Below are 25,015 nucleotides of genomic sequence, written 5' to 3'. Positions count from 1 at the left end.
ATAAATATGACCACCCTTGTTTTCTTTTGGTTGGAACTTGCATGGAATATCTTCCATCACTTCACCTTTGGCCCATGTGAGTTCCTTAAATCTAAAGTAAGTTTCTTATGTGATATATAGTTGGATCTTTAAACTTTTTGTATAGTTCGATTTTTTTTATAACAAGCATGTCTTAAATTTTATAATAAATATTTCTTTAAATTTCATTTAGGGACATTTCAAAAGACTTTTTGATATTACTCCTTGAGCTTATTCTACCAGCAAAGGGCTTAATGACTTAAGAATCTAGAAATTCACTTGCTTTTGCTAAGGTGTGACATGTGTTTTTTAAAGAAATAAAAATTATTTTAAAAAACTTTAACAAACAGGGGCACCTGGGTGACTTAGTTAAGCATATGCCTTCAGCTCAGGTCATGATCTCAGGGTCCTGGGATGGAGCCCCACATCGGGTTCTCCACTTAGTGGCATATCTGCTTCTCCCTCTCCCTCTGTGATCGCTCTTAAATAAATAAAATCTTTAACAAAAAATTAAGAGAAAATTTGTGTAGGCAGATACAGCAAAATACTGGACTGTCAGTGGGATACATAGCTTGTTAGCACGAACTCCTGGTCTATGCCACCGCCTACCCACAAAGCTCTGCATACCATGGACTCTTGAAAATTCTTCCCTGACCTACAGATGTTTCCCTTTAACATCTCAGAATCCTGCTCTTCTTTTTCAACATACAAAAATTGCCCTCTTCTTTTCCTTCAAAATACATGTGTTAAAAATTCTTATTCAAAGGTAACACATGTTTATTGTATAGAATTTAATTAGTACAAGTTAAAAATAAAAGTTACTCCTTCATCTAACCATCCCCTAGAGAAAAATACTTTTAATAATTTACTGCTTAATCCCTGCATCTATATATATGTAAAACATTAAAAAATATATATATATATTTACCTAAATATCATATTATACACATTGTTTTATAATCCTGCTTGGTTTCACTTAATAATACAATATGGGCAAGTTTCCCTGTAGATTTTAGTTTACCCATTTAAATGACTATAAAATATTATTATTTATGGATATATCATGATTTATGTAATCTCCTATACATGAATATTTAGGCTTTCTAATATTTCACTATTATAAATAATGCTACAATGTATTTGTATCTTTGTACCTTTCCTTGAGATGATTTCCTTGGGGTAAAATGATTGGTCAGAAGGCAAATATATTTTGCGAGTAGAAATATGCACTAAAAGACATGAACAAGAGTGTTCATAAAAGAGTACATAATATCCTCAAACTGGAAACAACTAAAATGTCCATTAACTATAGAATGGGTAGATAAATTTTAGTGTGTCCATGCAAAGGAATACTCCATTGCAATGAAGGAAAGAGCTACTGTTAAACACGACAACATATATAAATCTTAGATAATACTGAGTGAAAGAAGTCAGACAAAAAAGAATACATATTTTGAATCCCAAAACTGGCAACGCGAATCTATCATGATAGAAGTCGGAGTAGTAGTTATCTTGAGGGGGCTTATCAACTGGGAGAGTGGATAAGGGAACAAATATCCTGTATCTTCACCCAGTTGATGGACTCCAGGTGTTTTCCTTATAAACTATCAAGCTGTGGCCTTAAAATGTGCACACTTTACTACAAGTGTATTAGACCTAAATTTTTAAAATATCTATACATATCTCATGAGATCTTTTTTTTTTAAGATATACTTGTTTATTTTAGAGAGACATAAAAAGAGTGAGGGGAGAGCAGAGGGAGAGAATCCTCAAGCAGACTCCCCGCTGAGTGTGGAGCCTGACGTGGGGCTCGATCTCGTGAAGCATGAGGTCATTACCTGAGCTGAAACTAATCAGACCTACTGAGCCACCCAGGTGCCCCCTTATAAGATCTTCTTTCAAAAAGGTTGGATCACTTTATAACTGTAGGAGGTAATTTTTCCCTGAAGCTTAAAATATGTTCTATTTCCTGTGAGTCCCACAAATGTTCCTTTATATGCCCCTTAAACAGTGTTATTCATTTATTCTAAAACCCAAAATCATTTCTTTCTAAACCCCTGAACCACATCTGCATCTTCAGTCTTCCTAAAATCACCACCATTTTCCTGTACTGTAGAAATCTCTGGGTTTACAGATCATAAACCTCAAACAAAGGCATCTAATGATCACAAAGGTGATCGGTAGGCTTAGGGGGAAAACCTTCTAAAATACCAGAGGCAAGTCTCCTGGCTGCCCACATGGAAAAACCCATTGAACTCCTTTCAGGTCTCTGAACACACTTCATGCTTTCTCACCTTCAGGCTTCTGTGCATGCTGGACATCTCACTAGAATATTCCAAATACTGACATTCTTTTACTGAGAATATACAATATTCCAGGCATTCTAGCAATAATATATCTAGCAGGCCTAAAAATGAAAAGATGAAATGTACACCACCCGTGCCTTCCAGGCCCTCAGGATGTAGCTGGGGAGACAGATATATCAACTTATAAAGACAATACCCATTCTTGCCAGCCAAATTTTGTGCAACTTTTTTTTTTAGATTTTTATTTATTTATTTGACAGAGATCACAAGTAGGCAGGAAGGCAGAGAGTTGGGGGGAGGGGGAAACAGGCTCCCTGCTGAGCAGAGAACCCGATGTGGGGCTCGATCCCAGGACCCTGGGATCATGACCTGAGCTGAAGGCAGAGGCTTTAACCCACTGAGCCACCCAGGCACCCAATTTTGTGCAACTTTTAACCTACGCAGAATGCAACACATGCATTCCTGTTCAATTTAACTGAGCTGGTTTCAGTATGACATCTATTCTCTCTCAAATTTTTTCTTATTTTTGTGGTATCAATTACCCACTCTCCTCCCTGCTCCCCCAGCTTTAGAGCATATCCAAGGGAGCTGTTTACTTTGACATGGCTTCTAAAACTATGCTCATTAAAATCACCAGTAACCTCCTAATTGGCAAAATCAACAGCCATTTTTTTTTTTTATTCCCCCTCTTCTTTCTTTTGGCTGCACATCATGCATGCATTCATTCAACAACTATTGTCTGAACAACAACTATGTTCCAAGCAGTGACGGAAGCAGATGAAAATCCCTCCCCTCTAGTGGAAGATAGTGCAACTCAAACAAGTAACAGAGGGTATGATGGTCGGGTAAATAAGTCCTATAAAAATAAAGCCTTTTGTTACATACTCTACATACATAAGCCTTTATTCAGACTAGAGAAGCCCACAGAGTAAGCATAGTTCATTAATTTCTTCCAATCCAGATACACTTTATTTCAGGGGTCATTTTTTTCATAAGAACTGTTGCTTAGTAATACAACTGACACTCCTATCTTTATCACGTCTCCAGGGAAACAAATCTGAAAAAATAACCCAAAGCCAAGTTTGTAAGGGAAGAAAGGGGGTTTGTCAAATAATTTTTCCAAAGATCCAATCCAAAACGTATTGCTAGCACTTTGGAATAAAGATTAAATGAAGCACCCATAGTCACAGAAGGGATACGTATTACAGTCTAGTCACAAGTTTTGCCCCAAACTGACCACCTGACAGGCACCCCCCCTCCCCCATCTAACCTGATTACTCATGCTAACTCACTTCTCTAGCATGGCCTGCCTGCTTTTATTGTTAGATATTAGGTTCACTCTGCCCTGGCAGGAAGCATCTTAGAGGCAGGCATAGATCAGTTTCAGGGTCATTTGTCTCTGGCACATGTGTCTACATTTGCTTTCCATACTTCTAAGGAGACTGGCCTCTAACATTTGTTGGTGGCATTCAGTCCCAGCCATTGCCCTGCTTGGGCTCATGGCTCTACTTTAATCTCTGCTTTCTTTTCTTTTCTTTCTTTTTTTTTTTAATCATTTTTTTTATTTATTTTCAGCATAACAGTATTCATTGTTTTTGTACCACACCCAGTGCTCCATGCAATCCGTGCCCTCTCTAATACCCACCACCTGGTTCCCCCAACCTCCCACCCCCCCACCTCTTCAAACCCTTCAGATTGTTTTTCAGAGTCCATAGTCTCTCATTGTTCACCTCCCCTTCCAATTTCCCCCAACTCCCTTCTCCTAACACCCCATGTCCTCCATGCTATTTGTTATGCTCCACAAATAAGTGAAACCATATGATAATTAACTCTCTCTGCTTGACTTATTTCACTCAGCATAATCTCTTCCAGTCCTGTCCATGTTGCTACAAAAGTAGCATCCTTTCTGGTGGAGGCATAATACTCCATAGTGTATATAGACCACATCTTCCTTATCCATTCGTACCTTTTGTTCTAGATTAAGGGCTCTTAACATGGGGCTTAACAAGGTCCATCTCAAGGAATCATGATGTCTTTTATATTGTACGCAAAAACTTCAGAACGCCTTTACATGTCTATTTTCCTGTTCAATCAACTGTTAGCTTTCCATACATTCTCCAGAAAGTCTTGTGATCCCTTAAAGAGCTAAGAATGACTGGTCTACTGCAGACATTACACTAAGTGAAAAAAGATAAGTATATGATTCCACTTATATGAAATACCTGGAATAGTCAAATTCATAGCGACTCAAAGTAGAATGGTGATTGCCAGGGGCTGAGGGGAAAGAGGAGTGGGGAATTAGCGTTTTGTTTAATGGGTGGAGTTTCTGTTTGGGAAGACAAAAACGTCTTGGAGTTAGATGGTGGAAATGGATGTGCAACAATGTAAAAGTATGTAATGCCACAGAACTGTACTCTTATAAGTAGTTAAAATGATAAATTTTCTATTATGCATGTTTTACCACACACACACACACACACACACACACACACACACACACACACAAACACACAAGAATGGCTGGCCCAGACAATATTTTGCTTCCAGCTGTTGCTTTGACTGTGCAGGTTATGGTTTAGAGTCCTCTCTCAAAGTAGAATCAAATGAACAACATGCAACTGTAGAATAATGCCATTATATAAGGAATAGAAAAACAAAATAAATACAAATATGCCCTTCTAACGTCTGAATCAAATTTAAAGTAATGTTTTTAAACTCTCTTTTATAGATTTTTAAAAATTTCTCAGATAATAATGTTATTTTCATTTCGTATTCCATATAAAATAGACTATAGAAATGACTAATTTCTCTGCAGCCACAGTAGAGAGTAAGTCATAGAATTAGAATCAAGAGCGGATCCTGCTTGCTGTCTGAGCTGGGAAAGTGTCCGTTTATCTTTCTTTCTTGGACAGTTGTGCTCCAGAGTAAGGTCATCTCTTTCTCTTCCTCTGCTCCAGAACCAGCCCATTCATACTCATATTCATATTTATTTTTTCATTTTATCTGTCAGTCTTTCTCAAAGTGTTCCATGTGTCGAGGCCTGATGGTTTTCCTGTCTGTATATGCTCTTCAGAAACCCACTCACTTGAGTTTAATATCTAATCTGGCCTCTTAAATCCCTTGGAAAGGTCTCTTCTAGGGTGGAATATTCCTTACACTAACATGCATTAGAATTTAACCAAGAAAAATTAAGTGTTAAAGGGATGGGTTGGTGAGGTTTAGGATGAATATTTTTTTTCTTGATTTATTTATATTATGTAATGAAAAAGAAACCTTAGCCCTATTCAGAATGCTTCTATTCTTTTTTTTTTTTTAGGATTTTTATTTATTTGACAGAGAGGGTAAGAAAGAAAGAGCACAAGCAGGGGGAGCAACAGGCAGAGGGAGAAGCAGGCTCCCGGTTGAGCAGGGAGCCCAACATGGGACTCAGTCCCAGGACCACAGGATCATGGCCCAAGCTGAAAGCAGACGCTTAACCGACTGAGCCACCCAGGCGCTCCCAAAGGTGATTCTCAAGGGAAATGCTGACTCAGTTCTAAGAATCCATGACCTTGCCTTTAGGTACTGGGGAGATGCCCTATGCCGTATACTACTGAGATCAAAATCTGTGATCAGCTTTTTAATTTCCAAATTAGGGATTAATCTTACTATATAAACCTTTACTTGATTGGTGTCTATAACCTGTGGGCCCATATTTAAGCAGCAACTGAGAATAGTAACACTCTAGGCCATCGTTAGAGAACATAGAGCCTCAAAAGTTCAGCTCCTCATCTTCCAGTTTCCAGCTTAGATAATTAATATTTATGGAAGACGACCTGAAAGATGTATGTCTCCCCTTTTCCAGCCACTCTGAATTCTTTCTTTCTATCAAGTTGAGCATCTATCAAAGACCTCTCCTGCCTTAGTCCATCACAGAATTGCTATGACTGAGTTGGCTTTTTAATATTATGCCTCTAGGTTACAGTTGCTATAAGAAATTGCTATTTTAAGAAATATGGTCGAAGATATTGTCTAATAAAAGCTCCTTTGTAAAATATCCTTGAGAATCAATTTCAGAATATCTCTGCTTTGCCCTGGGACTGGGTATGCTACACGTAATGAAAACTATATTTGATTATGTCTTATTTTTTCCCCTTGGCTACTAGGAAGCTCAGAGCTAAATACACACACACATACACATGCAAGTATATGTATACCTATGGAAACAAACAAGTTTTTAATGTTCTTTAATTCCAGTTCGCTCTTGAATTTGTTTTATATTCTTTCTTGTTTATATAAGTGATATGATGAGATCTTTTAAAATTTTCCTAAATTACCTCATAAATAATTCCCTGCAGATGTTCCCTGTTCCTTTTGGGTGTTTCTAATTTGCCTACAAATTGGATTCTGCGTAGCAACCAATGTAGCCAAACTAAGACAAATGACAGCTTTTTATACTCTATTTACAGAGTAACAATTAAATCACCAGTGCTGAATGCAACTGTGGCAAATAGTCCCTCCCTAAAAAGCTGTGGCTTGGGAACACCTAGGCTAACTGGTCCTGGAAATAATTGGAATGCAACTGCATTTTTGTGTTGCAAATAGTTATGCTTCCAGACACAGGACTGGGTGGTGGGAACTTCTGCAGGTATAACAGCCTAGAGGAAGGACTGTTAGCAGAAAGAACTCACCTTACTAAGGACCCACCTTGTGCTAGGGTATGTTAGCTTTCTGCTATTGGCAGTGATATGCTGGAGGTGGCTCTTTCCCACTCACAAGAGCTAGCTGTTAAAATTTGAAGAGTTTTGTGAGCCCGCTGATGTTATGTCGATTAAACTAGACCATGGTAGGAGTACTTATACCACATAAACTGGCAAATGTCACAAAGCAGCCCCTACATCCCCAGAGAGCTGATTGGTAGACACTTACCAGTCTGCTACCACCGATTGGCTTATCACTCACAACTAGCAATGAGATAGGCACTTCTGTCCTCATTCTATAAATGAGGAAATAGGCTCAAAAAATCTTTAGACTTTAGGGAGAAATTACAGAGGAAAAAACAAGTTTTGTAACAGAAACTGACAAAGCAGGAATAGGTACAGGTATCATGCTAACCCTAAGGGCTATATTCAGAGGAAAAAGATCCTATTCAGGGGAAAGCAATGAGCTAATCCAAGAAGATTGTCAAGCTAAGGTTCAGAAGGCTGTGAGGAGACCAATTTCAGTGAGGGACTAAGAGACCAAACAAAGGCATCCCAGGGGAGCTCAAGCCTCCTTCACTCCTTCCAACTCCACCTCTCCCTACCTAGGTTGGAGGAATCACTTTCAAAGGCAAGAAATTCCACTACTGCCATCCTCAACAGAAAGGGTTTGCTCAAGCTTGAAGACAGGAATTGGGCTATGTTTCCCAGGAAGTGAAATGTTAAAAAGTCAATACACAACAGTATTTTTCCTTTCCTTCAGAGGTACTTCCTATCAGGGACTAGAATGAAAAGCGCCCTTGGCTGTCCCAGCACCCCTAGCCACCTTCCTCCCTTTCATGGCCCCCTCTTCTATCATCCAACAGATTCAAGGCAAGGGCATGGCCCAAAAAAGTCCAATATGGGCAACCAGTGCCAGCTTAGGTAAAGGGCATCCAGGTGAGGTTCTAGTTGGTTCTGAACTTAGGTTTAGAGCTAAATAGTCACCAAGTATTACTCTGCCAGGCATTGTCCTGGCATGTTATTTCCCTCAGGAACCTCGAGGTGAGGAGTAACTGTGGTCTGGGCCATGGTAAAGGTAAGCCTGGATCGACGGTGCCGCCCATTGTTGTTTTCCCAGAGATGATAGGAATGAAGAGCTCATATAGTTCTCAAGTGGCAAAGCCAGATTTTAAACCAGGTACAATTACTACAAGGCCTGTACTCTATTCAGGGATCTCTTTCTGTGACAATGGGCTGAGCCAGGAGACTTGGGAGAAACCTCTCCTTCTGGGGTCCCATAGGAAAGTTGAACCTCCCTTACACATGCTGTTTTCTGAAAAAAGGAGAAAGAGTGTGAAGGCAGACAAAAGCCTTTGTTTCTATGTATGATATCTTAAGTAATTAAAAAGATAATGCATATATGTTATTTAGTCTGTAACTGGCTCTTGATTGGTGGTAGAGAATTTTGCAATATTCTGCTAAACTATGATTACAATAATGCTTTGTCTCCAGGGCCAAAATATGAAATTTGAATTATGAGTAGATTAAAGGGTACCTCATCTACCTCTGCTCAAATATTTTATCTTATTCTAGAGTAATTAAGAAGGAAGTGGAGCTGGGATTCAAAGAGCCCCCCAGCTGTTCAAAATGTAATGCAAATGATGCTATCCTCAATATTTCCTTGGGATTTCTTGAGTTTTTAACTTCAGTTTATAGAGGAAAGCCTTTAGCTGAGACCTCTAACTGCCGCCTTTCCTTCTTCTGACATTAAGAAGCCAGATCACTGACATTGAGCAGCAGATCCCAGTGAGTGTGCCAACCCAACAGCCCGCTCCTTCTTCTAGCTTACAGATTCCTGACTTCACCCATGTAGAAGAAAACACTATGTATAGGAAAGACTCCCCAGTTCCAAGGATGAACGGTCATTAGTCTAAACCAAACACAGTAATCCATTCCCTTTTATCACAGATTGGTTTAGAAGTGTGTATTTCACCAAATTCTGGCCAATGGCATCTGAAAAAGACATTTGTTGGTACTTCTGCAAAACTGGACAGAAATGTAATCAACAGAAACTTCCTTCTTTCTTTTTTTGCATGTGAAACAGTAGCTGCCATCTTAGCACCACAAATAAAGGTCAAGAACATAATGGAAAAGCTGATCCCAAATCCTGACATTGTTAAACCAAAGAACTAACCTGAATTATCTACCTAAAGACTTGTTATCATATGGGAAAAAAAATAAATCCTACTATTTAAACCCTTCATAGGCACCTACTCCACAACTTGCAACCCAAATCGTCCTAACCAATATACCTTATTATTTTACAAACTTACCCCAAAATCCCCGTGAAGTGACGGCAAGAAGATCCCATTGAAGGAACAGTGGGAGTAAGGGCAGTAACTGGTGTTGAAGAGTTGAAGGATGCTTTGCTGGCATTGTTGATAATTTCCAGTGCCCTGGATTTGAAACTGATCGAATGGAAGAGTCCTCTCATATCTCTTGGTGCAGGGGCTACTGTAGAGGTCACTTACGTTCATTACTGTCTCATATCCAGGGTGAAAGCATGGGTCTCTGAGGGTTCCGTTTGTACCCTGAATGGAAAAATCACTTGAAGACATCATGTGCAAACGTGCTGGGTGCAAAAAGCACCTCTCTGACTTCCTTAATGTGTAGGAATTTTATAATATCTTAGCATTGGCATCAATATGCCCCTGCCATGCCTTTTTCACCCTTGGGAACAGTCAGATTTGTATACTAGGTACCAGAAATGGTATCAGATGTGAATGAACTTTTGCTATTCATAGAAAGCTGATAGAGCTCAAGCTGGCAGAAATGCCATTAGTTTGAAATGTCCCCTAGTGCTTAGTTAGTACAAATGAAATACATAGGTCAGAAGCAGATTCACAAGAAAAACTCTCAATACTCTCACAAGTCTGAGCCTTGGATAGTTCTCCAGGAGAAGTCTGCCCATGCCCCCCCACACCAACCTCCAAGCAAAAAATCAGAAGCAACATGCCTTGAAATTACCTTAGATCATTTAAGCCAGGAGTATCAAAATGACTTTTAACCTACAATGATATGTTCAAAGGAAGAAAGGGGGCTTGGCTTGTGTGAAGAAAGGGGGCTCCCTGGTGGAGCCTTGGGGCTCAGTAGGCATCTCTCAGCATCCCCTACTCCAGTGGGAGTTACCTATTGACAGTGCTTCTGAGAACCAGAGCAGGAGCTTTGGAGGAGAACAGAGAACTGGTTATCCTTCCAGTGGAGACAGGGAACAGCTGGGTGTGACAGCCTTGTTCTGTGTGTGTTTGTCAGGGTGTGCCTGGTACTCACATGATTTTGAGTATGTTTAACTTTCCTTGTCTTCAGAAGACAAAAAGCGTCTGGGGACAAGACGCGAAGTGTTGATGGATAAACTCTCATGTTTTCTCTAAGTGAAACTTAGAGGTTGTTTCTAACAACCCGTTTTCTATCGCTGTAGGAAATGGAGACTTAAAAAGTGCTAAGAGCTGTACCCCTGGGGCTAATAATACATTATATGTTAATAAAAAATATAGATTTAAACAAAAAAAATGCTAAGAGCTTGTAAATTACACATCCCTCTCAACAATACTTGAACATGTAATTTTCACTGTCAAGGCCACAGGGCTGAGAAATTATTTGCAAGAAAGGATTTGAGTCGTGTCCTTGGAGAAAGTGCAGTAAACAAACACAGGAGATGATGTCTGGATGGGACGATTCACAGGGGTCGACCAGATGTAGTTAGATATCCTGCTTGAGAAGGTTTGGAAAGTACAGTAACCAAGTTCAGACCAATTACTGAAGTAGAAAGAGACAACAACAGGATGTGGGGGCCGGTGGCCCAGATGTGGGGAGGGTGGGTCTGGATTCAGTTATACTTGCCTGAATGTCCTTGGCCAGTTTCTGCCTGAGTGCTTGATCCTTCCCATAGCACAAGAAGCTGTGCGTGTATACGCTGTAGTCCCTGCCATAGAGGCGGAAGTGCAGAGCATTGCTTGGAGACTCAATCTCCTTGTCTTGCGGCACAAAAGTGATTTGTGTAGAGGCTCCCCCAAGGTCTAAAGCCCCGTAGGTTTCAAGAGCACTGTCTTCATTTGGCCTCAGGTTGAGCCAACTCGTTTTCTGAAAGAGAGTACAGTCAACAGTGGTATCAGTCTCTGAACACCTGTTTCACACTATATCTTAGACTCGGGGACTTTCTGGGGTGAGGGAAAGGGGCATAAGGTGACACAAAGCTCACTGGACGCTCCTCAGTCTGCATCACATCAACAAGGAACATCAGCAAAGCAGGAAAAGAGGGGCTTCAAAGATAGAGCTCAGACTGCAGCAACACAGACGTGGCATAGCCCGTGTTTACAATCAAGGAGTCTGAACTGAAAAGACTCAAGTTCAAATCTCCACTTATTTGCTCATTAGCCATGTGACCCTGAGCAGATAACTACCTTCTCTGGGGCTCAATCTGAGACTTGAAAATGAAAGAATTCCTCATGTACTTGTTCTGAAGGTGAAATCAGACAGTACATGAAAAGTGCTTATGGGGTGCCTGGGTGGCTCAGTGGGCTAAGCCTCTGCTTTCAGCTCAGGTCATGACCTCAGGGTCCTGGGATCAAGCCCCACATTGGGCTCTCTGCTCAGCAGGGCGCCTGTTTCTCCCACCCCTCTGCCCACTTGTAATCTCTGTCTGTCAAATAAATAAATAAAATCTTAAAAAAAAAAAAAAAGAAAAGTGCTTAGCACAGTACAAGACACATAGCACTAGGCAAATATTAACTATTCTTATTTTTAATGATAGATATTTAATTTCCTCTCTGCCTCCCTAAGGTGAAGATATGATTTCCTTATTCTCCAAAAGGAAAAGTTCTTGTAATAAAATTCTTGCCAATGTGGGGATAAATTAACGTGTCCATTCACCCAGCATTCATTCTGGCTACAGATCCCTACACTGCCTAAGACCGCAATGGCATTGACACCCCCCCACCGCCTAGGGGAGCCACCTCCCTGGGTGCGAGATGATCACCTGAGTGAATTTGCCCAGCAGGTAGTTGATGGTAATCCAGCCATAGGCACCTTCCTCCTGGCCGGTGATGATTCTGGCACCCTGGAAGTCAAAGTAGTAGTTGCTGAGGCTCCTCGCCACCGCAGCCAGGACCTTGTCTGCCAACTGCTCATTTTCTATCCTGCGCAAAGGAAGAGCTGCGTTTACCGGTTCTGCTTGAATAACTACAAGTACTCCTTTTAGTTACAGCTTCCAGCAGTTCTCCTAGGAAGCGAATCCTAACTCCCTGGAATAAACGAAGGGATGGAGATCCCCACACACGGCTGTCTGAGGAGCCCTCCTTTTGGGTGAGGCAGAACTAGTATTTTGGCCCTCCTCTCTAAATCCGGATCCTTCCGGTCCCTACATAGACTGCTCTTCCTAAAAATACCTTTTTTTTGTTGTTGCTCCTAAATATTATCAAAGTAATTTTCATTTTTGTGGTGGTGGTGGCTGGATGTTGTTTAATCACTATACCTGGAGATGACAAATGCTACATTAGCCATCACTGGTGGCTTCCAGCTGGTTCCGGAGTCAGGCTCTGCTTGAGGTTTTTAATTATGGCTGTAGCAGATACCAGGTGGCAAATGTCCTGAGACAGATACCCAACCTCCACTGGGGGGCCAGACTGGGAAAAAAAATCTTCCAGTGGTGTCCTAGTGAAAATGGGATGCAATTACTCCCAACATTGAGAGGCTCTGGGCCAGAGGATGCCACCTTCCAACCAGCACTGAACCCTCTCAACACTCATCTGAATAGCTTCACACCCTACGCCTCGCTTCCTTGTCCCCAGTTTTCCTCCCCTTCTCCCACTCCCAATCCACCTCTCTCCCAGTGTGACCAACAGCTTCCCATTATCTCTTAGACGAACACCAAATTCCCAGCCTGGCCCACAAGCCACAAGCCTGGCCCACAAGCCAGGATTCTGAGTGGAATTCCAAAGAGGCAGGGTCCCTGCCTCTTTGGAATTCCACTCAGAATCCTGGCTTTACAACTTACCAGGCATGTGACTGACCTGGGGGTGACTTACTCAACATTTGTAAGTCATGGCTTCCTTATCTATTATTATTAATAATAGTTAATAATGCCTCTTCATAGAGTTGTGATGACTAAGCACAGGTCTAACAACATAGCAAAAGCTCAACAAATACAAGCTGCTTCATCATTTTTTTATTATTATTTTTTACTATATGTAGCCTATGTTCTATCTATGCAGAACTATTTATAGTCCTCTGAATATGCCCTGGTCTCTCACTCATCCCTGCCTTTGCACGTCTACTAGAATACAAGCTTCAGGAAGACAGGGACTTTGTTCTCTTCACTCCTGTATCCCCAGCACTTGGAACAGTGTCTGCCACAAAGCAGATGTGGAAGAAACATAGGTAATGGAATGTGTGACATCTTCTCCGCCTCTAATATGCCCTTTGCCCGCCCTCCAACTCATCTTTGTGATTCAGATCATGTGTACTCTTCTCCCATTCTGAGCAGGGCCAAGTAAGCTCCCAAAGTATCTCTGAGCACTCCTCTGTTAAAGAACTGATGACCTGTATCGAAACTCTCATCTCCCATATGGGTACTAAGCGGTGACCAAAGAAGATGTGCTACTTGTGATTATTTGGGTCTTGCGACATCCGTGGCTCTCCTCTGGTCTTTCTCCTCCCAGATACTGGATGGCTCACTTGGTAGCCTCAAATCCCAGAGAACACAGGCTCAACATTTCTCTTTGTGCCCCAGCCCCCTTGAATTCTCTGCAGGGAGATGGGCAGGAGGACTTTTTCTTTTACAGACTTGAACTCCCACCATTACACATACTAAGAGTTTGGGAGTTGTACCCACTTACTGAGATTTTCTTCCTGCAGTGTGGACATGTAGGATGTTTAGAAGGTGGGGTGTTAGGGAAGCGTGGTGCTATCCCGTAACTTCAGAGGCTCTCACACTACCAGCCTAACCCCCGACACTGTGTCCCCACGTGCTACAATACCTGAGCAAACGCATGCCTGCCGTTGCTCCCAAGTAAACAGGGGTCTCTTGGTGCCGGGACTTTGGAACCACTTGAGTGGCTCTTACCATGCATGCCGTCAGATAAATGTCTATTTCACTTAATTTTTGAGCATATCTTGAGATTCCAGGACCTAAGGAAAGATGTAGAAGCAAATGACAATCTTTTTTTAAAAGTACAGGACACACCTGGGCAATATTAGAGCAAAACAGTGGCATTTTATGAGAAAACCAAAGAAGACAATTTCTTGATATAATGTAGGTTAGGTTGCTATACTTTGAGGGTAACTCTCTGAACCTGGCCTTGGTAGGATCTATTTTCAGACCTCAGGCTGGGTCTGTCCACTGTTCAGTAATTTTGCCGCTGGATGGCGCAATTTTCACATTCAATTGCATAATCTCCCTAATAGGTTCTCACATTTTTAAGGGGGAATAACTAGAATTTAAATAAAAAATTGAATTAAAAAAATTAAATGGGGCTCTTATAGTAACCCTATAGATCTGCTTTTTGATGTTTTTTCTACAAAACTGTAACTAACACCACTAATTCCTAGAAGACCTAAAAGGAGAAATAAGGAATTTAGAAAAATTAAAATAAACACCAGGCACACTGACTTTTACTGAAAAGACAGTAACTGCTGCTAACTAGCTATGTGATCATGGACAGTCCCCTGAAATTTCTGAAGCAGAGTTTCTTCCTTTATTAGAATAAACAGGTATAGAATCCATGTCTCCTTGGCAATTTTTCCTCTCTGAAAACCTGGTTTCCCTAGTAAAACTGTTTTTCCGATTCCAGAGCAAAACTAACTGTTGCTAAGAAGTTTTGGGGTTTTTTTTGTAAGTTATGCTTAACAATCTCAGCTCTCTTTAAAATAAACATCTACACTTTAGTGAAAATGTGCATTAAAGATCTTTGGCCAGATATGTGATCCATATCTTTCACAGATTTTTAAAAAGCCGGTTTAACAGTAATGAAAAGATCAGCTCTAAGTTATCAGGTAACTGTTTTGATTCAAAAATTCTGTCCTTTGAGAATTTTTTCCACTCACCTTTCATCTAAATATTTGACTAGAGAACTCTCTCTCTTTTGAGAGGGGAAAAGTCCTGCACTTCTTTGGCCAGACATATCTGGAATGAGTCTCAGAAAAAAAGATAGCTGCTGGATTTAAAAAAAAAATACCAACACTTCTTAAAAAATGGAAGGCAATGAATTAAATAGAAGCCAAAAAAAAAAAAAAAAGAGGGATTTGGGCTTAAGAAATGCTCAACCTTCTGTCTCACAACGGATGGGTCCAATGTCTAAGGATATCAGGCTCCTGGGTAAAATGACTTGCTCCTTGGAAACATCTCCTCTCTACTGCTTTCTTGGGACACTTTGAAAATTGGGGGACCTCACAGACTATCAAAGTAAAAGTCAGTCTTCTGGGAGCTAAGATACCTGTCTAAGAAATAGTGGGACCCTACCTCAAAAGGCCCAGAGAGATCAAGGTCAGAGAAGACAGTGTGGTACAGTAACACTCGGTGCATGCTGGGGTGTTGAGTGGAGGGAGTGGAAAGGGCTGAACTGACAACTTTAACCTGTTCTGTGAGCTTAGAAGAAAACTAGGGAGGAAAAAAAAATCAATCTGTAATGTGGCGATTCAGAGTAGAAGGAAGCCTGGAGTGCAAGAAAGAGACCTAGACTCTTGTCCTGGGTCTATTGCTACTTGTAAGTCACTAGTCTCCCAGGTTTTTGCTTCCTTCTTTGAAAACAAGATTTAAATGACCTGCAAGCTCCAGCCCTAGGAATCTGTGATTTCTTCCAAGCTGTAGCTTAGAGGAAAAGACTAAGGGCAACAATTCTGTGGACCAACAACATCAACATCACCTGGGAACCTGTAAGAAATGCAAATTCTGGGGCCTGTCCCAGACCTACTGCATCAGAAACTCTGGTGGTGGGACCCAGCATCTGTGTTTTAACAAACCCTCCAGTTGGCTCTACTGCAGATTCAAATTTGAGAGCCACTGGAGAAGTCGCGGGTTCAAAATTGGGCAGATCTCCATTTGAACCCCAGTTCCATCACTTACTAGCTCAAGCAGCCTTAACAAGTGGCACACCCTCTCTCTATGTCAGTGCCCTCATTTTTAAAAAAAATGGGAATAGTAGGACATATCTCCCAGGGAGACCGTGAAGATGAAATCATGCATTTTCCATACTTGGTGCATGACACACAGATGTGTGATGGGAGCCACTATGACATGACAACTTTTACATTTGTTTCTTCTTCAAGGGCTCCATCATTCAGGACTGATTTCAATATTGTTTATGTAATGACAATAAAATAACAGCAGCAGCTGCCCCACTATGTTCTTCACTGAACATCCTTTTTCTCATGTATCCCCCCAACCTGCCATACATGTTCTCACATATGTTCCTCTCATCCCCCCCATCTCCCTCCCCTTTTCCTTCCTCTTACCTTTCAGCTTGCACTCTGTTACCTGGTGCACCACCCCTGTGTCGTTCTCCTTTTCTGCTGGCCACTTATAGATGTACAAACTTGTGTGAGAAGAGCCTGCATCCAGCACAATCCCATACTGAGGGGAAAAACAAGTCAAGAACTTATCAGGATTACATTATGCTTCCCCATACTCAGCTTGCGACAGAAGGAAACAAAGACAAGAGTCTTCAAAAACATGAGGAGACATATTTTTATAAAAGATTTTATTTATTTATTTGACAGACAGAGATCACAGGTAGACAGACAGGCAGGCAGGTGGGTGGGGAGACAGGCTTCCTGCTGAGCAGAGAGCCTGGTGCGGGGCTTGATCCCAGGATCTTGGGATCATGACCTGAGCCGAAGGCAGAGGCTTTAACCCACTGAGCCACCCAGATGCCCCAAGGAGACATATTTTAATTCAAGATGAACATGGGGAGGGGTGGCCTGGTGTTGCCCTGATCATAAGAACTACCAGGACACCAAACTCTCTAGAATCATGGCTCGTAGTGCTGGTGGCATGTTAGAATTTTCCAGGCCTTACCCAGGGTGGGGCCTGAGCCTCACTACTGATCAGAAGCTTCTCAGGTGAGTCTTATGGGCAGCCAGGAATCAGAACCAGATGTTGAAGCAGCTGAGACAACATAGAGGGAATAGAAAGCCATAAATCCAGTAGTTTCCAAACTTGTGTGCACGCTGGAATCATCAAAATCACCTGGAAAGCCTTAAAAGCTACTGATACCCGTGTTCTGCCCCCAGATACGGGATGTAATTGGTCTGGTATGTGGCCTGGGCATTGGAAGAGAGACATGGAAAATACTAAGCATGTATTTTTCATTATGAATATAACTATACACTGTATTTAATACATTTTAAAAGGTAAGTATTTTCATGTTTTGGGCTCTTATGACTGAGAGGAGATGTAAGGAAGAATAAAGGGGAAAAGGTAGGAAGAAAGAAGGCAAAAGACAGTATGAGAAAGAACTCGTTGGTCAGAGGGGAAAGGGGAAAGAGCCAAGTCCCCACATCACATTTCATGAGAATATTAAATTTACTGGGCAGGTGTTGCACGAAACTTTTCGTGAGAGTTCTCTGATTTAACCCTCAGAACAGTCCTGTAGGGTAGGTACTCTGTTTATCTCTGTTATATATGTGAGAAATTAAAGTACAAAGAGGTTAAGTAGTTTACTCAATATACACAGCTAATTGGTGAGAGAGCCTGGGTTTGGATCAGAATTAGACCCAAGATCTTATGCTCCATATACAGAGAAACATAGGAGCAAGGGCAGAACAATAGTTTTTTTTTTTTAAGATTTTATTTATTTATTTGACAGACAGAGATCACAAGTAGGCAGAGAGGCAGGCAGAGAGAGAGGGAGAAGCAGGCTCCCCGCCGAGCAGAGAGCCTGATGCGGGGCTCGATGCCAGGACCCTGGGATCATGACCTGAGCCACCCAGGTGCCCCAGAACAATAGTTTTTAAAGACTTTTAGTGAGGGATAACTATAGCAAAGTGCATCCTAGTGAATTTTGGCATATGTGCACACCCATATACACCACACCACCAAGATCAAGATTCAGAATGTTTTCTACTGCCCCTCTCAGTCCGTTCCTCCTGAGGGTAACCATTGTCTTGATTTCTGTCCGCACGGATGAGTTTTGCCTATCTTTGAGCTGCTGTAAAGGGACTCACACAGCATGCCTCCTCTATATCTAGCTTCTTCTGCTCTGCCCTATCTCTTAGATGCATCCTGACTGTGCACAGCCATAGTTCATCCCTCTTCATTGCTATACAATAGTTCCTATTTCATTATATGCACTATGTTTTTATCCATTCTACTGTTGATGACATTTGAGTTACTTCCAGTTCGGCACTATTGGGAATATAGTCCCCGGGAACATCCTTGCCCATGTCATTCTTTGGATATAAGCTCATTTATTTTGGGTATTTACGTAGGAGTAGACTGCCGAATGCTCTTTTTGATCATTTAATGTTCATCTTTGGTTACACCCCTGAGTTTAATCAGGAAAAATGCCATGGGGCTTGTAAGGAGAGCATGATGGTACCTGTACTTTAATTTATTATCCCTCTGCTAGAGAGAAACATGGAAGAAAGTAAACAAGGAAGCAGAAGGAAGAGAAAAAGGAGGCACGCCTAAAATGTGAGCTAACTTTGTTGCTGTGGACCTCCAAGTGCCACCACACTTTGTTGCTGTGGACCTCCAAGTGCCATCTGCCTCTTGATAATGCTTAAATCAGCAGTCATTCGATATATAGCCTCCCATATTGTCTTATTACCTGTTAAGAACCTAAGATCTTCCAGGGAGGAAAGAAGAATGAGGATTCAAGAGACCTCCCTGGACCACTGGCAATAGCTAAAAGCTGAGTTTGCTGTGATGTCAAGCTTTATTCTGTTTCTCCAGATGAGGAGAATATCAGTGTGCAGCAGAGGGCAGATCCTTGGCCTTCCGCAACCTCCAGTGTTCTCAGCCTAGTTAGGCACAGCAGGACTCCCTATGGCAATGAACATTATGACCTTAAAAAGAAAAAAGCCTGTATACTTGGCGAGAGAGCAAGCTGGATAGACTCCTCCGTAAACAGGCTTGCAGTGAGAGGAAACCAAGAACTGACTTAGGTCGTGACTGTTGCAGGCCCATTGGGGAATGCCTGGCGTCTGGGGCCTTTGGCACCATGGGCAGCCTCCTGGGGTTGAGAGAGGCTGAGAGTTTACACAGCAGAAAATTCTGTTGTTTCCTAGGAGGGTCTGTGAATTCTTGCTGCCAGAAAATGTTCCAACCACAGTGGCCTGTGATAAAATCTGAGGCAGCAGCAGCATTCAAGCAGCCTTTATCTGGGATCAGGACATTCTATTCTTTTTTTACATGAAAGTCACTCTTCCAGCAGAGCAAAGGAACCAGCCTTCCTTCTATCATCCTGTTTCTCGAAGGCCTTAGACAGCGAGGTGGTGGAGAAATGAAAGTTTTTGCTACATTTGGTTTATCAAGTGTTTGAGCAGGAGGTGTGGTGTTTTCTGTCACACAGGAGCTGAGGGCTTTCCACCTTATGTATACAGTGGACTGGAATGCTAACCTGCCGAATTGTGCCAAATATTTTTTCTCTTAGGAAACAGTTTGCAGCTTGAGGGACAGATAAAAGCTTGATTGTGTGAAAATTCTGTTTGGGCATTTTGGAAGTTTGCCTTTCATTGTTGTAAAAGTGTCAGTATATTTAATCATTTTCATAGCTGGCCCATCTTAGAGCTAGAAGTTTATTCCACGTAATCTTCTTATTTGAGAGATGAGAGACTGTGTCCAGTAGAGTTCAAGGATCTACCTAAGAAGTACAGAAGGTGAAGCCTTCAAAGACCCATCTAGAGCCCGGGTAGCCGCCATCTTTTTTTACTTTTCACCGTGCCAACATTTTCCAATGCATTTTCCAGAGAACACTAAGCCTGCAAGGATCTAGGCAAATAAGACTTCCCAGGAGTTTGGGGAATGCTGAGTGATTTCTCGCTCTCTCCTGGGCTCACAAACCCACTAGGTAATGAATGCTTCAGAGAGTGTGGCAGTAGAGAAGCTTGCCTAGCTTTGTTTGAGCCAGCATTCCCCTGACTCCATGACGACAGAATTCTGTTTAAAATAAAAATTTCTACCCAACAGAAAGGCTTTGACCAATGCTGTGCCTTACACCATGCTAACACTCCTATCCAGTGTTTCTCTGTAACTCATTTTAAAAAGCCCTGTGAGTACATTCTACACATTAAAGAAAAATTAAATATATGTGTGGTGATGAAGAGATCTGACATTCCCCTAAGATTATTTCAATATTACTTTCTATTTTAAGAATACTAAAAGTTTACTAAATAACATCTATAAAATGAAGGGGAAGGGAAAAAAAGACATTTAAGATCCTACCAACTACATATCACTGTTACTTTGATTTATCTCCTTCCAGTCTTTCCTAAATACACAAATTTTTATATGGCTGCAATTTTACTGTGTATATAAACTTTATCCTGGCTAGTTTTTGATCATCCACATGATTTTAGCAATCATAACTGATCTTCATAAGTTATGCTGAGTGAACAGAAGCAGTGTTTCAGGAAAAGGAACAGTAAAAATGACCTTGCTTGGTTCACAGAGACACCAGTGTAGGGCCGTTGGTGTAGACCTGGCGATGTGGGTAGCCACAGACCCTGAGCTCACAGAGACTGGAGGCCATGGGGACATGAACCAAGACTCTCCTTAAGGTGGAAGCAATTCTACCTGCACAATGTCATAGGTCCAGGCATCTGAGTAAATCTCTCTAGATGCAGAAAGAAATAGAAAACTTGAGCATCAGATGATCTACTTCTATTCCTGGCTCTGCAAAAGTGGGTTGTTCTCATTCAGATCTCAACCCACTTGTCACCCAACTGTGAGTCTTCTCATTCAGAAAACACTCACCCTGACACTGGCCAGCTCTCAGTTCCCTATAAGACACATAACTTCTGTTCCAGAGCCTCAGCCCAGAATGCCCTTCACCTAAGATCCCAGCCTTCTCTGACCTTTTGAGATTTAATTCTACCCTCGTAATCCATGGCTCAGAGTCCCCATATTTTTGCTCTAAAAACAGGACTTACCATGATGCATAACTACATGTCTATATGGCTATTTGATTAATATCTGTCTTCCCCATAAGGACGTGAACTACATTAGGGCAGGTCTGTTTTGCTTACTATGGTATGTCCAGCACCCACCTTAGGATATCCTACCACATGTTAGGCACAAAGAAGGAATTCAACAGGCAATTGTTGAATGAATGAAGAGGGTTAGAATTGTATGATTTTTGAACTCCTTCCAGTCCCAAAAGAACTTAGAACTCACAGTCTAATATAAAGTAGTACCATCAAGGTTGAGTTCCACCATCACTACTACCACTACCTAAAAAAAAACCCATAAACCAGGGAACATGGGCAACGGTAAGATAATTAACTTCTCTCGGTCACTTCAGACACATTGGTTCTTCAGAATCTTTCTTACAAGTCCCTGTAGCTTTAACTATACTTTTAGCAATGTCATCAGTTTGTCTCAGTGAGTCCTTTTGAATAAACAAAGCTAATCCTTTTGAATTTGACTCTGGTACCCTATAAACTCTATAAACAAATCAGGTCTCCATTAGCTACGGTAATGCTGGCAGGGCCTATAAACAATTAGAGACCATTTTCTGCTTTTCTTTTTTCTTCAATTAGAATTACTAGACTTTCAATACAAACCATAGTTTCATTGCTGTTTGTTAATTGTGGTAAAATACACTGAACATAAATTTACCATTTTAAGTGTACAGTTCTGTGTACAGTTCAGTGGCATTAAGTACATTAACACCTTGTACAACCATCACCACCATCCAGCTCCAGGTATTTTGGGTTTTTTTCTTTTTAAGAATTATTTATTTGAGAGAGAGCACAAACAGGAGGAGCAGAGGGAGAGACAGAATCTTAAGCAGGGTCAGCACTGAGCACAGAACCTGACGTGGGGTTCAGTCCCACGAATATGAGATCACGACCTGAGCCGAAACCGAGAGTCAGCCACTTAACCAACTGTGCCACCCAGGTGTCTCTCCAGGTGTTGTTTTTTAAACAAGACAACATTAAAATCCAGTGAAGTAAAAATAATATAGATATTTTCCAGGAATATTTGAGGTTGAAAATTGGAGCAAGTCCTTCCAAATTCTCCATAAAACAATACAATCACAAATGCTTAATGAAGAATAGCACTTTAGTTCCTTGTGAAAAAGATGTATGGAGACAGGTCACTACCCTTCAGCAGCAGCTAGAAAAACTGGGAGCACTGGCTCAGTGATCTTAACACATTAGCAGCAAAGAGCCTTCCCTAGAATTCATCTCCCTCAAGCAATGTGGACAGCTGGTCTCTACTGAGGGCTTCCGGTGTGCTGGCTACTCTGATAAGGGAGTCACTGGTATCATCCCAGGTAATCCTCACAACCACCTCCATTTGACATATGAGGAAGCTGAGGAATAGAGAGAGAGACTTACTTGCCCAAGTCTCATAGCAAAAAGTAGCAGGTCTGGGATTGAAATCAAAACTATCTGGTCCCTGAGCCAATAGGCTTCCACAGAAGTGGTAGCTGTTAATGAAGGCACGTAGTTTGGTATTGGGTCAGTCTGGTGCCTTCGAGAGAACCTTGTGGGGATCTGTGTGTGTCAGAATGTGCAAGGTTTATGCTAAAAGGAATATCTGACAACTCGCTAAATGCCAGTTTTCACTAATGAGCAGGCAATTAAGGGAGTGATGAACCGAACATATCTGAAAGCTACCTCCCCACCCAGGTCCACCAGGACAAAGGGAGTTTCCCAGGGGACACTTAGGTACAGCTAAATGACTCTTCAGTTCATTAAGGCCTTTTTTTTTTTAAGTACTCATTGCATATCTATAGGATAGTGGTTCCCAGACTTCAGTGGCTTGAGAATGTCCCAGGATGCCTGTTCAATGTGTAGATTCTCAGATCCTGCAACCTGCAACTGAGTAGGGTCTGGGGGTGAGAATAGGGAACGCTGATCTCCAGGGGACTGGGAGGCAGGGGCCTGCCTCCCGCACTGACAAATCCTGCCATCAGGCTGGTTGTCCCATGCTCTTCACATCCAAGGAGGAGGCAGTTTTACGTGTTCAAGATGTTACTCTGTTCACTGAGTCAGCAAACTTCTATGAGGCAACTAGCCAAGTCAGATTGCTGGTTGTAATTTAACATTTATTTTGTGATTATTTGATTGATACGTATCTCTTCCACTAGACTGTAAGTTCCATGAAGGTAAGGACTTTGCCAGTTTTGCTCATTGCTATAGACCGGGGGCCTAAAATAAGAATAGATGGTCAATGACTATTTGTTAAGTGAATAAGTTGAGTGAATGAATAATAAAATGCATAAAAAAACCAGATGAAACCCAGGCCCTATCCTCAATACCTTTACCACCTCAGTAGCTGGGCAAGTAAACAACACATCAGTACAATAAGTAGTTCTTGTATTTTGCTAGATATGGCCTGAGCACGAGGCCACCACCGCTGTAGTAAGGCTAACCCCAAACTAGATCAGGCAGGAAGATGACAGGACTGGATCATCAGGATGGGAGGGCTGACCCAGGTTGGGTTAGACAAGGATGATTAGATGGGAAGAAGGATGAAGTGACAATTTGCGACCAGGCAGACAGGCTGCAAAGATGATAACATATGAGCTACCAGCCACTGAGTGTCCACAGTGGGCCAGGATGCCTGCTCATCACTTCACATTTGCATTTATTTATCCTGCTTGATTCTTGCAGTAATCTATGAGATACCAAGCCTTGAGCAAGAGAAACTCAAAGGCCCTCATTTTGCTTAACTATAAGATGAGGATAATCTTTCATTCCTCACAGCATTCCTGGAAAGAAAAACTGTAAATGATTTATAAACTGCAAGAACTGTATTTGAATGCTAGAATTCCTCAGGACTTGATCCTTACCCTCTTTATGTTTTTACCCCCTTCCTATAATCTTATCCACGTCTAGGGCTTCAATACCTCAAAGGCATTAGAGACATATCTTTAGTCTAGACCTGTACTGTCTAATAAGGCAGCCACTAGCCACATGTGGTTCTTGAGCACTTGAAATGTTAACTGCAGTTGATCCTTGAACAACACAGATTTGAACAGTGCGGGCCCGTTCATACATGGATTTTTTTTTCAATAAATGCAGTAGAGTCCTATAAGTGTATTTTCTCTCCTTACAATTTTCTTAACATTTTCTTTTCTGTAGCTCACTTTATTTTAAGAATACAGTATATAATACATACACAAAATATGTGTGAGTCAACTGTTTACGTTACTGGTAAGGCTTCTTCTGGTCAATACTAGGCAATTAAGTTTTGAGGGAGTCAGAAGTTGTACATGGATTTTTGACTGTGTGGTAGGGGTGGCACTCCTAAGCCCCATGTTGTTCAAGGGCCAATTGTAGTCTGAATTGAGATGTGATTTAAGTTAAAAATCACATTGGAATTTGAAGATAACATGAAAAAAATAATGGAAAATATTTTGTTAATCATTATTTTGATAAAATATTGAGATAATATTTTAGATGTAATGGATTACATTAAATACGTTATTAAAATTAATTTCATCTCTTTCTACTTTTAAAAAATGTGACTTCCTGGGGCGCCTGGGTGGCTCAGTGGGTTAAAGCCTCTGCCTTCGGCTCAGGTCATGATCCCAGGGTCCTGGGATGGAGCCCCATATCGGGCTCTCTGCTCAGCGGGGAGCCTGCTTCTTCCTCTCTCTCTGCCTGCCTCTCTGCCTACTTGTGATCTCTGTCTGTCAAGTAAATAAATAAAATCTTTTTAAAAAAGGTGACTCCTAGAGAAATTAAAATGTGGCTTGCGTGATATTTCTAATGAGCACTGTGGGTCTATACCTCTTCTATGAGGTCCAGATCTGATTATTCAACTGCTGCTTTGACATTTCTCCTTGGATATCCACTACC

General features: G+C 41.5%; 1 protein-coding gene across 3 annotated transcripts in view; it reads right to left on the bottom strand.

Annotated features, from left to right (window-relative positions):
• LOC111145332 (ectonucleoside triphosphate diphosphohydrolase 1) overlaps nucleotides 1-25,015 on the bottom strand; it is a 60,273-nt gene that overhangs the window by 18,867 nt on the left and 16,391 nt on the right. For 2 of the 3 annotated variants that reach the window (XM_022500171.1, XM_022500170.1), the window contains exons 3-7: nucleotides 16,493-16,610; nucleotides 14,020-14,170; nucleotides 12,021-12,180; nucleotides 10,886-11,125; nucleotides 9,319-9,576 (exon numbers count right to left, since the gene is read on the bottom strand). In XM_022500171.1, the coding sequence (XP_022355879.1) occupies nucleotides 9,319-9,576; nucleotides 10,886-11,125; nucleotides 12,021-12,180; nucleotides 14,020-14,170; nucleotides 16,493-16,610 (927 nt within the window). The remainder of the gene's footprint in view (nucleotides 1-9,318; nucleotides 9,577-10,885; nucleotides 11,126-12,020; nucleotides 12,181-14,019; nucleotides 14,171-16,492; nucleotides 16,611-25,015) is intronic. The other variant, XM_022500172.1, reaches the window with a different exon arrangement.

This window comes from Enhydra lutris, unplaced genomic scaffold (genome assembly GCF_002288905.1).
Source record: "Enhydra lutris kenyoni isolate GAN:26980312 unplaced genomic scaffold, ASM228890v2 scaffoldscaffold12, whole genome shotgun sequence".
In the NCBI taxonomy this organism is placed as follows: domain Eukaryota; kingdom Metazoa; phylum Chordata; class Mammalia; order Carnivora; family Mustelidae; genus Enhydra; species Enhydra lutris.
Note: the sequence above shows the minus strand (reverse complement) of the source record. Positions and strands in the feature narration are given on the sequence as shown.